This window comes from Channa argus, chromosome 16 (genome assembly GCF_033026475.1).
Source record: "Channa argus isolate prfri chromosome 16, Channa argus male v1.0, whole genome shotgun sequence".
Lineage (NCBI taxonomy): Eukaryota > Metazoa > Chordata > Actinopteri > Anabantiformes > Channidae > Channa > Channa argus.
In genome coordinates this window covers 18,716,472-18,731,982 of record NC_090212.1, presented here as the reverse complement: position 1 = coordinate 18,731,982, position 15,511 = coordinate 18,716,472, and the positions used below count along the sequence as shown (strand labels likewise).

At 41.2% G+C, this 15,511-nt stretch overlaps 1 protein-coding gene across 9 annotated transcripts in view; it reads left to right on the top strand.

The window, feature by feature from the left end:
- Nucleotides 1-2,632: 2,632 nt before the first annotated feature.
- The window catches only part of numb (NUMB endocytic adaptor protein), a 36,636-nt gene continuing 23,757 nt past the window's right edge, over nt 2,633-15,511 (top strand). For 2 of the 9 annotated variants that reach the window (XM_067480961.1, XM_067480960.1), the window contains exon 1: nt 14,280-14,431. In XM_067480961.1, the coding sequence (XP_067337062.1) occupies nt 14,398-14,431 (34 nt within the window). In that variant the 5' untranslated portion in view covers nt 14,280-14,397. Of the gene's footprint in view, nt 2,791-4,330; nt 4,583-14,275; nt 14,432-15,511 lie in introns of those variants that run through there. The other 7 variants (XM_067480958.1, XM_067480953.1, XM_067480955.1 and 4 more) reach the window with 6 other exon arrangements.

The following is a 15,511-nucleotide window of genomic DNA, read 5'->3' as shown; positions in this document are numbered from 1 at the left end:
CTGGTGTTACAATTCACTTGAGCATTTAACATTAATTCACATAATCTGTGAATGTGTTTTTTAGTAGGAACTTGTACATGCAGTGGACAAATATGGGCACTGTGTATCAACCTTTGACAGATGTAGCATGAACAACCACTATAATAAATGTAGGCTATGATATTTTTTTACATTGGCAACATTAAAATGCTGTAACAGTGTCAGTCACACTAAAAGGGGATTTAACTGTGACCACGTTAAATTGAGAGGTTATTCTTTTTTTTCCTTTTTATTTCCTCACTGCAAGTATTAGAAACACCTCTAAACAAAATACACAATAAATATATATAATATAAAACCCGCCCTCACCTCACCCCTAAAGACATAAATGAACTAACACATCTATGACAGTTTTACCAAAAACTGAACATTAAACGCATCATAATGTTGGTCTTTAAAGCCGAACAGTGCATTATGATTAACATTTTTACACCGTGGTGTTTTCAAAGCCAATGCCAGTGTATTTATTTATGAAAATATATATGTTTTTGGTATGTGATGAGTGTTAGCCCTTCATTGAGCCTGACTATAGTCTTGTTGTAGTTTTACTACAGTGCAGGTACAATCCACCACACTGTTTTCTTTTCTGTCAGGCTTGTTTTTAATTTTGGCTTATTGTGTGAAGCCATCAAACAACATGTAAAAATAAAAATAATATAGTGGACATCATAACCTTAATAGGCGGTGCTGGATGTGTCTCAGTCTTTACACCACAATAAGCTTTAGGTATTATAGCTTTATTTTTTATTCCAAATACATGTTCAAGGAAGAAACTTCTCATTCAACATAAATGTGAGATACAGCTGGATTAAAACAAGTGTTTCCACTCTGAGACATTGGTTTGACAACTTCACGCATGTTGTCACAGCAGATTGTGAAGGAAAAACATATAGTGAGGTGACAGAGTTAATGTGGGAAAGAGGTATAATTGAACAGAGCAAGTGAAAACACCTGCATAGATGAACAGTCAAGTAAGTAAGTGTGTGAGGGCTGCGTGAGTGTGTCACCATGGGAACTTACACGAAATGACCACAAGGGGTCAGAATATTCTAACAGATAAATAAGTGGCTCTGTTTTTGTGAGTCTGACCTTGGCAGGCTGACTTATTGCCTCTTGTTGAAAGTGAGCCATAAACAGGACTGGTTTCAAGATCATTAAGAGTAAAAATAGACTGGCAATGAAAATGAAAAAGACAACATACACAGAAGAGAATGAGAGATATATTAACAAGCAAACAGCATTTATACCTGAGAGCTCAGTTAATTAATCTTTACATTGAAGATAATAATATATGGTATTATTCTTGCAGAGCAGTATGAGTAGTCTGCCTGGCACAATATGAAACATTCAGGCTGACCGTAATCTGTGAAATGTTTATTATTTGGATTATTTGTTCATTCATGCAATAACCATGTTATGGTCATTCCAGTAACGCCACACGAAATGAACCGAACCTAATTCACAGTCGGTGCATAGTGCAGAAAAAGGCGCTGACATGACAATCATTTGCATAACAGGCTTGACAACTTTGTTAAGCTAAGTGTGTCTATTACCTTCTAACCTAAACGTGTTGCTCAAAACTGCTGCTTAGTAGCTTCAGAAGTATGCAAGGAATGCTGATAAACTTCTGGCCTTTTAAAGAGGCAGAGGTTTCATCATTGGGTGGTAGGTTGAGTTGGGGTAAGTAAAGACAAAAACTGAATTATCAGGAGAAAAAAGATAGAAGACACTTTATTGTCAGAATATGTTGGTGGCCCACGCAAAATAATACAAAGGTGTAATAATGGACGTGTGTGGGGGCCTGTATACACAGTAGGTGCAGACATTATAAAGTAGGACGATGAACAGTGCAGAATAAGGTTAATGGAGCATTAATAATGGAAAAACACACACACAAATAAATGTAAACAAAACTGAAAAAGCAGGCAACCGGTGCAGAACCAAAGAGATGTATTTGTTTTGGTTCTGTATTTGTAGGCTACAAATTGGGTCTGTACACATCAATGTGTGTATATTTATCTATCCAGGACACACAGATATGGAGATGCAGCATGTAAAATTATTCAGAAATGACATTTGCAAAGCATAACGCTCTTGTTTGTGGAGGAGGAATGGAGGCCACCACTCCGGGGAGGAAGCTGTGCTACAGCCTGTTTGAACGGGTCGTGATTGTTGTGTCTCCAGCTGGAAGAGGGACCAGCTTACTGTATCCTGGGTGAGTTCAGTGATATCACATGGAAGATGGTGTGTGTCCACTATATCGGTAACTGAGGCTTTATAGTCAACATAATAATTTATATTAAAGCAAATGTTAGCTTATAAGAAATGCTTTACAAAAGTAACGCGTTACCGCCTTAAACAGTAACATTGTAGCGTAACGTATAACTTTTATTAAGCAGCAATAGCCTAGATAATATTTAATTGTTTTCGGAGGATAACTAAACTACCACAACACTTGTAGCTGGCTGCTTCTTAGCAGAGTTCTCGCATTTATACTCTGCATCTATCGATCACCTCCGACCTGCGCGCTGCGGCCAATGGGCTCCGGCGGAGGCGGTCCGTTGCTAAGGGGGAAGTTTGGTTGAGCCTCCGTGTAGCAGCCATTCAGCGGCGGTGGCTCAAGCGATTGGACTGCCAGCGACTCTCCGTACACTTTCTGTGGAATTTAAACCGTTTTGGCTGGGGACGCTTCGTGATACATAAGCCGAGGGATTTAACGGGGCATCTTCTGGGTCGCAGCGGTGATCACAGGTAGGTGCAAACGTGGGTATCGCGGGTTTTAATTAGCCTGCCCCCGGTGAGGCTTGGTAGCTAACCGAGCTAAGCTGCGCTAGCTTTTTCGGATGCGGCACAGCGCCGCAGGTCTTAGCTCCCTGTAGGCTCAATTACATCGCGTTTTGCTCGCCTGGTACGCGGACTAGATAGAGCAGAATGAGACGAATGTGAGTCGAGAGGCTGTCTGCCAACCCCCAGTCGTGAGCGGAACGACTTGCCTCTGCCCTGTCGAATTAGCTGAGAGGTGTCGTGCTAGCCGACGTTGGTTCACTAGCTAACAACTTACCTGGTTAACTTTCAAAGGTAAACGCTGCTCGTCAAAGTAATGACCCCCCCCCAACTCGGATTAAAATGACGATGTAACTTTGAGCTAGCACATTATTTGAATTGTTAGTTGTGTAATACCATGATTACAAGTGTATTAACATTACGAGCTGGTATTCGGGGGCTGAATTCATCTATAGTTCACTGTAGTGACGAGTTTGTACCAATGTGTAGCTACGCTCAACTTTCAGCACCCAGCCATCGGGCAGGTTGATTGCACCGAAGATATAAACTGTGACTCATAACGCCGTGAATTTTTGTGTTGTGTGCTAATGTGCCCTAGTTTCTCTTATATGGTCATGATTTCATTGCCACGCCATTAGCTTGCATGCGAGTTTACGACTCGTCCGAACCTCCAAGCTAGCGATTCCAATTCTCGTCTGCCAGCCCCTGATCGGATACACATCAGAGGGCACATTAACCTTTCATATGCAGAGTTTACAGGGATGGATCCCCGATGGATATTTACTGTGACGTCCACAGCAGCACATCCATTCTGCTGAAACATCCTGTTTTCTTGGACAGTAACCACATTTAGACCCCCTCATTACCCGTAATTGTTCTGTTGACGGGCAGGTGATGAGGCTTGTGCCTTGAAGGCATTTTGGCTTATCTGGTTGTCGGCTTTGTAGGTTTGGCAATGCAGAGACTTTAAGATGAAATCTGTCCATTCATTCTGCATGCAGCTGATATAACCTGTACGCAATATAAAATGAAACAATTTTTTTTTTTATGACTAGTAAATTTCAGAAACCAGTGAAGAATGAGGATGGGTGTGTATGGCCTATAAATAAGTAGCAGTTTCTATCATATATGGCAGGTGTCAGAAAGGCATCAGATCTTCATTTGACATCCTCAACCCAGAGAGTCTTTAGCATTTTTGCAGATCGTAGATAGATTTACTAATAGACTGAAGACCTACCCCAATGCCGTATGGTATTTATAGTGATTTCTAACAACTTGGACATTAAATATACAAGAGCTTGTGACGCGCCTCCCGTGCAAACAGAGAATTGTGTGATTTGATCGCATTTATATTTTTAGTCAATTTTGAAATTAACTCATGGCTTACCTCATTTTAAAGGTTAAGGGAGGTAGGATTGGCCATCTACCACCACACCCACTGTGGGAGTATGTCAGCTGCTTGAGTAGGGAGGAGAAGCCAAGTCTCTGTACGAAGCTTTGTGATTCAGTCTGTAGGAGAAGCTAGTCTTGCTCTCAGCAGCTCTCTCCGCTCTCAAAGAAGAGGCCCTTTCTTGGCACTGAGCTATACATGTGAATGCCGAGTAGTGATGCAACACGAGTAGATAAACTTGCTGCGCGATGACAACGCAATCAAAGGGCTCCACGTTTTTCCCCCGATAGCAGCGAGATAGGCGAGCTTCCTGCTGCTTATGGTGGAGGTAGACTGAGTGTCAGTGTCAGCTTTGCTTTCAGTGCAATGGTAAGTGAATCGATAAGAGATGACAGGCATGGGAGATATGGCTCTGTGTTTCTGTTCTTCTTTTCCACCATCATTCTGGATCAGGGCAATGTGCGTGTGACCATGTCTTGACTGCTCACCTGTCCTGTTTGTCATGTTAATTCTTATTTTTGGCTGCAGTAGTGATGCGGGTCGTTGAATGTGCTGGCTGATGGCGCTTTTTGTCAACATTACAGCTGACTAGAAGTGTGGACAAACCAAGCATATTTGGAGTGATGCAGTGAAATGCTCAGATGTTTACTAAGCCATTTTGATTTGTGTGGGAAGGTGTAAATAAGGACACGTAAACCCAGGTACACTATCTCAGCCTGTAAATCTGATTTCCTTCCAAGGAAAGAGTGATTATTGTTTGAGGATTGAGAGCGTAATTTAACGTCTTTTTTGATGATATAAACATAAAAGCTTATGACAAATTATTATGACTATTATAGAGAAGAAGAAAAAAGAAACTACAGTGGCATTTCTGTAACCTTGTGAGGTTTAACTTCAGTTAAAGAGCTGCTTGCAGTCAGGAGATTACTTACAGGGCCTGGGGCTCTGGGGCTCAGGGTGAGTAGTTAACAAAAATGCAGCACAATAAACTGCTCTGCAATGGATGAGTGCAGAGAAAATTATCTCTAGAATACGTGGCACCCAGCAGGAAGATGAAAACATGAAACTAATGATCCAGTCAGAGGCTAAATGTTCTTCCAAGCATTATTAAGATCCAGGTAGTTTTGCATTATCACCAAGAAGGCACACTGTCTGCACTTGTTTGATCCATATTCGAAGCTGAGTGGGACCGGATCCAGCAGAGACACTCTGGAAGATTCATCCAGAGGGGAGGTTTTAAAATAAGGATCTCAAATGTGCAGCTGACCCCATTTCAACATTAGTAGCCTAAAATAGGTTCCGTAGAACCGCAGTGTTGGTTTATGTCTTTGATGTGTTTGTTGGTAAGCCGTGTATTTCTCTGTTGCAGAGGAAATTATGTCCTGCCTTTTACACACAATCGGTCCCTTTTAGCTGATCATACATGTACTGTAAGACATACAGTGCAAAAGACGACCAACGAGCATCTTAGACAACGCAAGTTACATGGATTGTTTTGACGGCTCTTCAGACCAGATAAGAGACGTCATCAAAATTAAAGCTTACTGCGAGCTCTGCTATGCTGAAGCCTGAAGATCCAGTTGTCATTCTTATATTTGTCAAGATTTTAAACTTGTTCAATATTGATGACTGACATCAGTGACAACCGAGGGGGATCTACAGTAACTACAGCCTGAACATTTTGTTTCACAAAGTAATTTAGTTATTATACCTCTATATTCCTGTGTCGACTCTAAATTCCTGGTTTTTTGCCACTCTCCATCTAGCATCTCAACCCAAATCGGTGCTTTGTTCCTCTCGTTTTGTTCCTTTCAGCAAGAGTTGCTCCATCTTCAAAATATAGGCTGCATTATTTATTTTGGCAGATAAACACGCATGAATTTCCATTCTCATGTGATTTGTGGATTTGTCTACTTCAGAACTTCTAGTTGCCAGGTTTGTACTCCTATTAGACTGTCGGGGAATAGAAACTGTTTTTTAGTGTGAACTGTTCAGTCTTTGAACGTCTTAGTTTGCATTTAGGTGTGTCTCTATTATTTAGACCGGCATTGTCTTGCCTAATGTCTCTCATCAGCTTAACTGTGCAGTGGATTAAAGAGGATTTCACTGTCCAGCAAGTCATATTAGAGCAGTTAAGTACTTGTATCGGTATTCTGTACTCAAATGTACGTACTTGTACTTTCTGGGAAAAAGTGGTATTGGGACATCCCTATTATCTAGAAAAGGAAACTGTTTTGCATTTAAAATAATGTTTTGGATTGTAATTTTTGGATTGTTCTTCTGTCTGAAGAATGATGACGTTACTGCAGTGCACTTTTTCTCAGTGTTTTGCACAAATGTTGCATTTTTTTGTCTCTGTTTCTCAGTTGTGATATTTGGTTGGGTCCGCATTCATTTAAAAAAAGGAAAAACATTGGGTGTTGTGTGGCGTTTTTTTTTTTTTTTTTTTTTGGAGTATCCCCATTTGGGACAATATCTTTGCACTTAATTGGGGCCAAGTGGCCTTGAGCTCAAGTGGCGTTTTGCTCTGACTGTTTAAACTGTGGATTAGGGCTGAGAGAGTTGGGGGTGCATCACTGTATGCGAGGAGTTGCCTTTCGAGTTTGTGTCTGTATCACTCCTCACTGAGTGTGGTATGGAGCCGAGAGACTCCTTTTGTCTGTTTGGGGCCCTATGTAGAGTGACACCTGAGCCTCGTGGGCTGGGACAGCTCATGCTTTATTCATCTCTCTGATCTCTGCTTTAATTATGAGTGACCCAGGATGGAGTGACTGGAAGTGTATTTCACTTGTTGGGGGAGCTCTGCCCCAGCTACCAGCTGGAGTTTTACAAGTCTGTGTTTGTCACCCCAAAGACGCACAGGTTTGTAATATAAATGATAAGATTGGCCCAGAAAGACACAGGCTAAGGCTTAACGTAGGAGGGAGAGAGAGAGAGAGCGAGAGCCTTTTTTGACTGAATAGAAACCGACATTTTGCCTTAATTTTCCCTAAATTAAATTAAATTTTCCGATTCCATATAGTCGAATTTCTTTGTTGAACTCCACCGATAGATGACGAATGAGACTGGGAGGAAGGTCCCACTTCCACTAATGCATCTTTGTTATTTGGATTACTACTATACTATGTTCTCGGGTTTTTTGGCTTTGCCACAACATTGTTTGTTTTATACCTATGTTGTGGGTCTGAGATCGATTTTTCCATTTAGCCAAGACATTGAACAGCCAAACGGTCAATAACTATGTGCTCATTTAATTTAATTTGAATAAAAGCTGCCTACCAATTGAGAAAGCTAATGTTCCATGATGAATAAATGTAATAAATTATCCATTATGGCATTTTTATTTACTGCCCCGAATGCAGTGTATTTCTATGGCCTTTTAGAGGCTTGTCCCTTACCCAGTCTGTTTAAAAACTGTATAACCCAAAGATAGATGTGTGTAGAAACTTTAACCTGCTGTTGCATATGTAGTATGACTACACGTTGTCTTCTGAATGACAAGTCATACTTTAGTTTTGGTTTTATGAAATCACCTTTCTGAATCCCACTTCTCAACTCCACTATGTGGACTAATGTGAACATCTCAGTGTGTGGCTGGCGTAATGATCGCCTGTGTCAAAACTTAAGTGACACGTGTATGTGTCTGTGTTTATGTGAACTCACTCCCAGGCCACAGAGCAGTTGACTGTGAACCGATTGCCTCACATGTTCACAAATTGCATGTAATTGACTTTGTAAACTGTTTGCATGCTGTTTCGAGTGAAGTTCTGTCTAAACTGTGGTATAGTCCCGTCCTTTCTTTGCCCCACCTCCCCTCATCACCCAGGATATCTATCAGTGTTGCCGTGGCACCATTTCCTTGGTAACTACCATAGCAGTTGCCGTGTGATGCAGCAATAAGAGAAAAATGACCCAGCAAAATGTTTAGAGACTGTTCCTGATGTCAAAAAATCTCACAATAATTATTTATGAAAATCTGATGCATAAACAATAGAAGCACACACAGAGTAAAAAAAATGTCTGCAGAAATGGTGATAACAGTGAAGAACCACTGAAGAATTGTTAATTTAATAATCACTATTAGTTATTAGTTGAAATATATTAAAATTGTATTACAGTGTGCAAGATGGATGTGTAACTGTCAGAAAATGCTCTGTACTGTGCTGTAATACCTGGTTATGGTAAATGGTAAATGGTCTGCACTTATAGCTCTTTGCTACCTATTGGCACTCAAAGTGTTTTACACTGCTTCTCATTTACCCATTCACACTCACAATCACACGCACAATCATACATCGATGGCCAACACTCACCGGGAGCAACTAAGTTGGGGTTCAGTGTGATCGACATGTGACTGGAAGAGCCGGGGATTGAACCAACAACTTTAAGATTGGTGGACAACCAACCGCCCTTAATGCCATTATGCCATTAGGCATTTTAAAAGATGTGGTTACATGTGTACACGTCTATAAAAGCAGCACAAGTTATGAAACGCACCCATTGCTAAGTCACTGCTTTGCTTTTTGTGCTCACTGTGGCAGTTTTGTCAGAGAACACAGCGGGAAAAATTTGTTCCGGCAGATGTCAAGTTAAGCTAGCTACCTAGGGCTGATGCTAATGCCCGCTTTGGACTAGATGAAGTTGCGATTATTGGCACGACATTGTTTGTGTATCCTTGGGACATTTGTCCCAACTGAGCAGGTGATTTCAGCAGTCGAATGTTAGTTACAGTGAACAAAACACAAGTGACTCCCACCATTTCAATTGTATACATGTATGTATGTATGTATGCACACATATGTGAGTGCTGTAGGGACACTGGTGTAACCGGTTTTATGTTTATTTGATCTTTCTGGTTATTTACTCTAGGCATGCGTGCTGTCTGTAGGCTAGTGCCCTTTAGAATAAAAAAAAATAATAAATGCATTGGAAATTGTTCTTATTGTTGGATGTCTCCCGCACATGTAGTCTGATCTAATGCCTCCCAGCTAAGCTTGAAAGGTGTGCAACAAATGTTAAATACCTTGGATGCGAACTTGTTCATAGATTGTTAATGTTTACTGTTTGCTAACGTGGCCAACTAGCCATTTAGGAAATTTGCATCCTTAATGGGAAATAATGTTTCAAGTCAATCCCCAGGCAGCTTAAAGCATGCTGTGTGTGCACGTCTGCTACTTTATACACAGTAAAATCTTATCTTAACTTATTTTTTATTTCCTTTGCATATTTGCATGTTTACATTTTCCTGGGTCGGCTGTTATTGTTATTGCTGCATTAGATTGCTATATGTTCGCCTACAGCTAATGTACTTGTAAGAAGTCAAACTACATGCTTTTTATCTAAGTGGGTCGTGTAAAGAAATCTGTTTTTACTGCTTGTGTGTTTAGATAAAGACACAGGCTTTGAAACAAGTTTGACGAATATTTCACTGATATCTATCTTTATTTATTCAAAATTGTCTCATAATCATGCCCCCTCCATCTTGTCAGGCTTCACTGCTTTGAGATTAGACTCCTGTGCTGACTCCTAGTTTACAGAGAAGCTTTCTCTAGCCCATATGTGCCTACTTAGAGCAGCACTGGTTCCTGTGTAACTGTCGCATCTCTGATCCACCGGCTTCTGTGCTCTGTTAGATAATATGAATAGGCAAAAGATTCACTGATAAGACACTGGAGTCAGTGTAATGGGTAATTTAATTTTTCCGGCAGTAATTAATGACATATTGTCGTAGCCGTTTGTGAACTGTTCCTGTTCACGACAGTGTTGACAATGAAGGGAGGAGCAACTCGGGAGCCAGCTTTGTGGCCCAGCCTGATCGATGATGAACGTTCCCCAGCACAAAAAGATGTAAATTATTAATTAGCTAAATATCATGTTCTGCCTCAACTTGAGAAAAAAGTGACTGGGTGTAACAGTTTCATTTACTTTGCATGTCTCTCAGAGAATGTGAAGTAATTCAGAAATTGTTAGTTAAACTTTCGTCCCATCTGAGAAAGAGTTATCAGTGAACAGGGGCAGCGAGGAACATGTTTCCTGTGTGTTGCGTCACTGCAGCAAGTGTTGCCTTGAGCTCTGCAGCTTTTTGCTTAGCACAGAATTACTGGGACAGGTGTAAGAGCAGCATGTGTGCGAGCATTTGTTCTACGTTTGCTGTGTATGTCAGATAGAAAAAACGAGAAAAATGTGTGGAGAAAAAACAAAAAGCAGCTTCACATACTCCAGCACCATTCCTCTACCACCAAGCGGTCTGCGCAGAGGATGTCTGGCTTGTGAGACTGCCACTGTGCTGAGTTGACAGGACAGAAACAATGGCTTCACTGTGTTGCTTGTCCGTTTGGCCGCCTTCATGCAGCATTTCAGTAAGGGGGCACTGTCGGCTTTTGGCTCTTCTGGGGTTGTTGACCAGGCCTTTGCCTTCTGGTCACTGATTCGTTGTGCCCACAGTGCCTGCAGCTCATCAGGCCTCTGAGGGTTGCTGATTATCCCGCAGTAATTGGTGCATGGGCTCTGGCTGATCAAAGGTGACCAGCTGATTGCGGAGCCCTGGTAATTTTCCATTCTCTGATGATCTGCAGTCCTTGCCTACAATACATGCCTGTTTGTCTGTCTTCATGCTTGCCCGCCAAGACCTGTCTTTGGCAGTGGAGGGATAGACTTGACATCTGTCGGCTTTATTATTATGCATGCTTTACTTATAAGAAATGACAGCATTGGGCTAGCTTTTCCTTTCTGTTTTAAAAATATCTTCCTTGTTGAATTAAATGTATGAATGTGTAAAAATCCGTAGACCTCCGCTTTGCAAAATCAATAGATAGTGGTAAGGTAACCAGTTCAGTTCAGCTGAAACCTGTTGTGATATGATCTCACTCTTGTTGGCATTCCTAGAGTACATAGTCCAGGCTCACGCCCTTACAGGTGCTTTCCAGAGTAGTATGCAAGAAGGAAATTCTAATATGAAGCCATTTCTGTAATTGTTTTTATTTATCTCTATAGACTCTGCAAAGATGAAACCTTCCCAGTGCTTCCAGTGGCAGTACTTGGTTCCCTTATGAAACTGCATCACCCGCTATTAAGACTTCAGCCAATAATTGTAGGTAACATAATGTAGTATCAGAAGGAAAAATCTACTCATAATTTTAAAGAAGCATTGGATGCCCTTCATGGAATAACCCAGAAGTCCTGTTTCGTCCTGAGCTGCGCCATAAATCTTCTGGGTAAAAAGCCAGGTAGCATGAGCAGTGTGTCTTAACGTTTTGTGTAACTTAATATTCTGCAGTCATCCTGAGCTTGAAAGACAGCCCAATCAGACACAAAGAACGAAGCTCAGGTTCGTGGACAGAATTCCTATTATCAGCAGCAGCAACGCCACTGAATACTACAGCACCATTTACATTTATCCTCACCAGACAAGTTTGGATGAATGATTCCTGTCATCAGTACAATCTGTCCTGATCAGTTGGCTCAAACTACCATTTTTATGTTTTTTTTTCTTTTTTTTCCCCTTTCCAATGTGAATAAAGCATAGTTTTTAGACTCAACTGTGTGGTCACAAATCAGTTTTTATGGCTATTATTCCCACAATTTGTCTGTGACTGTATGTACTGAGTGTGTGTGTGTTTGTGTGTTTCTACGTGTCTTGGCCAGGTCGTAGGGGCAGTGCAGCAATTGCATGTCTGTTTACGCAGTAGGAAGTTCCTGTTCTACCTCATTCTCTCATCACTCCTGCTGCTCCAGCCACTGATACACATGCACACGATGGGCCACTAACGAGCGGGACTCTGTCATTTACCAATAGTGTTGTGGGATGGAAAAAGTGTAATATTGACAACACACTGACTCAGCACCTGTGGGATATTGATTCTTCTGTGGGTATTTTCCCATGTAATTGGTCTTCTTTCGGTGTCCCTCTTATTTACATGCATTTTCACCTTTTTTCTTATGCCGTCATCCTTGTTAAATCACCTCTTTTGTCTGCCTTGGTCTTGCTGCCGTTTACTCTTGTACTCTTCAGCATTGACATCTCCTTCCTCCTGTGTGTCAGCGTTTGTATCTGAGGGTGTATGTGACATGTCAGAAGGTGTTAAAAGTATGTGTGAATTTCAGAAGCACCAGTGCCATTTTTAAGCTTCAGCAGAATACATTTCCCCTGCAACCATCTGTAGATGATGATGATGATGATGATGATGATGATGATGATGATGATGATAAAATGATGATGATTATTGGGAGTGCGGTGAACAGTGACAGGCTTTCATCACTCAGTGAACACATACTTACAGCGTTTTTCACTGCAGGGCTTTCCTAGCGTTTTATACACTTAGATAGCCTCCTAAATGTTCTTGTCTAAACAGAAATAAACTGATAAGCTTGTATTTTGCCTTTTTAATAAGTGCTTGATAGTTGCAAAACACTAATAATGATTTGCATGAAAGCTTTCACTTAACCACAACTTAAAAGGCAAATTATGTGGATTATTTCTGATGATTGAAGGATGGAAAACAATTTTTGCACTGCTTCTGTTTTTATATTGGCCTACAGGCTTATTTGCATTGTGCATAGTGCCACTCTGTCCAAGCCAATACTAAAGTAAAAGATACCTGTTAGCTTTATGATAGCTGTTTTCCAAGAGAGGGGAACAGCAATGATGATTATTACATAAATGGTCAACCTTTAGTCATCCACAACAGTTCCCAGGATAGTACCACCACATGAAAGGATGTTGTAAACGATCTGTGAAATGCCACTGACATCCTGATTTAACTTTCCCTTTTGTGCATTAGCACCACGCATTGAATAGAAAAATTATCCCCATGCAGCTTAATTCCCCGTGGATTGGTGGGGAAACTCATTGGGGGAGTGAGTTAATAGGCTCCTTTTTCTTTGTAGTTTTTCTTTGATGTCTAAATTGACTTGCTTTTGTCTTTTGAAAATCCGACCACTTACATGTTGATATTAACTGTGAATTTGCCTTTGATTGTCAGGCGAGTTACATTGCTGCAAGTCAGCACCCTTTAATCACAGCTTCTTTTTAAAAGGCAAAGTCACTTGGCAACTGCAGAGCATGCAGCTCTTCTGGGTCGCTTTTAGTGCAGGAAGGGAGAAGCATGAAAGGACCACATAAGGCAAAGAGGGACTACTGGCTTGTAACCATTAAAGAAACCCTCAGACAAAAAGTAAATGTAGGCATTTTGCATGTTTATATTTACTGGGAATGTTTCGAAGATATGGTCTTGAGTAAAGGGCATATACATTTCACTGTTTTTTGCTTCTAGTTCAATGCTGTCATATTTAAAGTAATCTGGTTAAAAGCTTCACTCAGCCCTATTGATACTTTATTAGGTCTTTGGTTGCAGTGATTACTTTCCTCTGTCCTATTTGTGCTCCTAATCACATAAACTGCACTTTGGTGGTTTGAATTGGTGCTTGAATAGAAATAGAAATAGAAATCATTTTTACTGTCGTGATCAGGAAGGTGGTAGAAGCAGCCACTCACTGTGTGTCAGCAATAATGACTTTGTCTCAAAGCCCCAGCTATAGTCTGTCATTCGCTGCGCTGTGGTTAATCAAATATGAGTGTGCAGGAAGAGCGTCAAAAGTGTGTGAAATTTACCATCTCTCAACTCTTGATAGTATCTTCTCTATATTTTTCTTTTCTGAATCAGCAGCTCTGCAGCAAGCCCGCTCTGGTAACTGTTTTCCATGTATCTGCCCAGCATGCCAACTGGCTCACGCTGCGACAGCTAGAACTGTTTAGCTTGACAGAAACAGTATGTCTGTCTATGTCGGAAATAATGCGACACAGTGAGCCATTCTCTTTGGGGAAATGACCTGTCAATTTGTGATACACTCCTAAACCATGGCAGGTTCCTAGATTGACACTTTCTGTGTTAGCTTGTACAGTGAATGTTGACACACAGGACCTGAAACCAAACCAAATTTCCTGGAACTAAACCAAAGTTTTTAGGTTGTGACAGTCTCCGCCCTGCTCACGAATCCATCTAGACCGTCTGTGTTTACAAATTGCAGTAGGAGCACTGATCCAGGAAGACCAGCTATCAATTTGTTTTTGGTCAGCAGCGTCTCTGCTAGACTAGTTTGCTGTGGTATGAGTATATTCACAGCATGGGGATATAATTTCCAATGTTAGATCGGCGTTTTTCCTCTGAGACTCCATAAATGTGTTAATGCTCGCCTTTTTTTTTTTGTCGTTAGTCAACAGTAAGTAGAACTAATAGATCATTTATTAACAGCGCTTTGCTTAGGTCTGGTGAATATGTAACATTGTGTTTCCTCAGGTCAGTGCTGTGCTTTGCAGTGATACTCAGTATCTCATTTTTTATGCCTTCTTTCTCCACCTTGTTGCAACTCTACTAATGGCATGTTACTGAACAACACCAGAGCTTAATAAAAGAGGCATTTTGTCTGTGGGGTCTTGAAAAGCTGAAGCCCTCTGTCTCTTTTTCGCCTTTTTATGTGAGGGTGTGTTTTCAGGACTGTGAATTGCACTTACATTTGTGGGTGTAAGCAAATGTGTTTTCTCTTCTGCTTGTGTGACCTCTGTGCTGCTGTGTGTGTGTGTGTGTGTGTGTGTGTGTGTGTGTGTGTGTGTGTGTGTGTGTGTGTGTGTATGTGTGATCTCAAGGGAAAATCTAAACATGCTTTCCATGAGTAGCTTTTCTGCTCTGCGGTTTACTCAAAGTTTCCTAGCAGCGTTTACGTCTATAGACCGGGACAGTGATTTGCAGGTCACTGTAAGTGATGGTCTGTGAGGAGGTTAAGCTTCTGTTTTTACAGTTTGCACAACACAGATGTCCTCCCAACAAAGTAAGATGATAGCCCCTCATCTCAACTGCATGGCTTTTATAGGTCAGCCACTTTGTCAGTCCACATAGAGTCACAGTCACATATATAAAGACATGGTAGGTGTTTTGTTCTCAGTAGCAGTGTGCTGTAAAGAAGAAACCAGGATTGATGGAGTTGGGGCACTCAGACCACTACATCCAACCCTCTCTAGCAGCCCAGTGCTTTCAGTCAGCAGCCCCTCTCCACAGCATGAGTGGTTTGTTTATGGCTCTGTTCACTTAATTGAAACTCCACTCTATTTGGCATACGAGCCCTTCTAGCAACAAATGTTCAAAAACAATCTCAGAAATGCTGTTTTGGGGCAAAAACAAGGAGGATTAATTTTAAGGATGCCTCGTCAATGCCCCTTGTGGCCTTGTTGTGGAGGCCAGACCCCGCCTATTGGTTCGGTCTGTGAATCATCACTGGGGCATGTCTGAGGGGAGGTGGTACAGT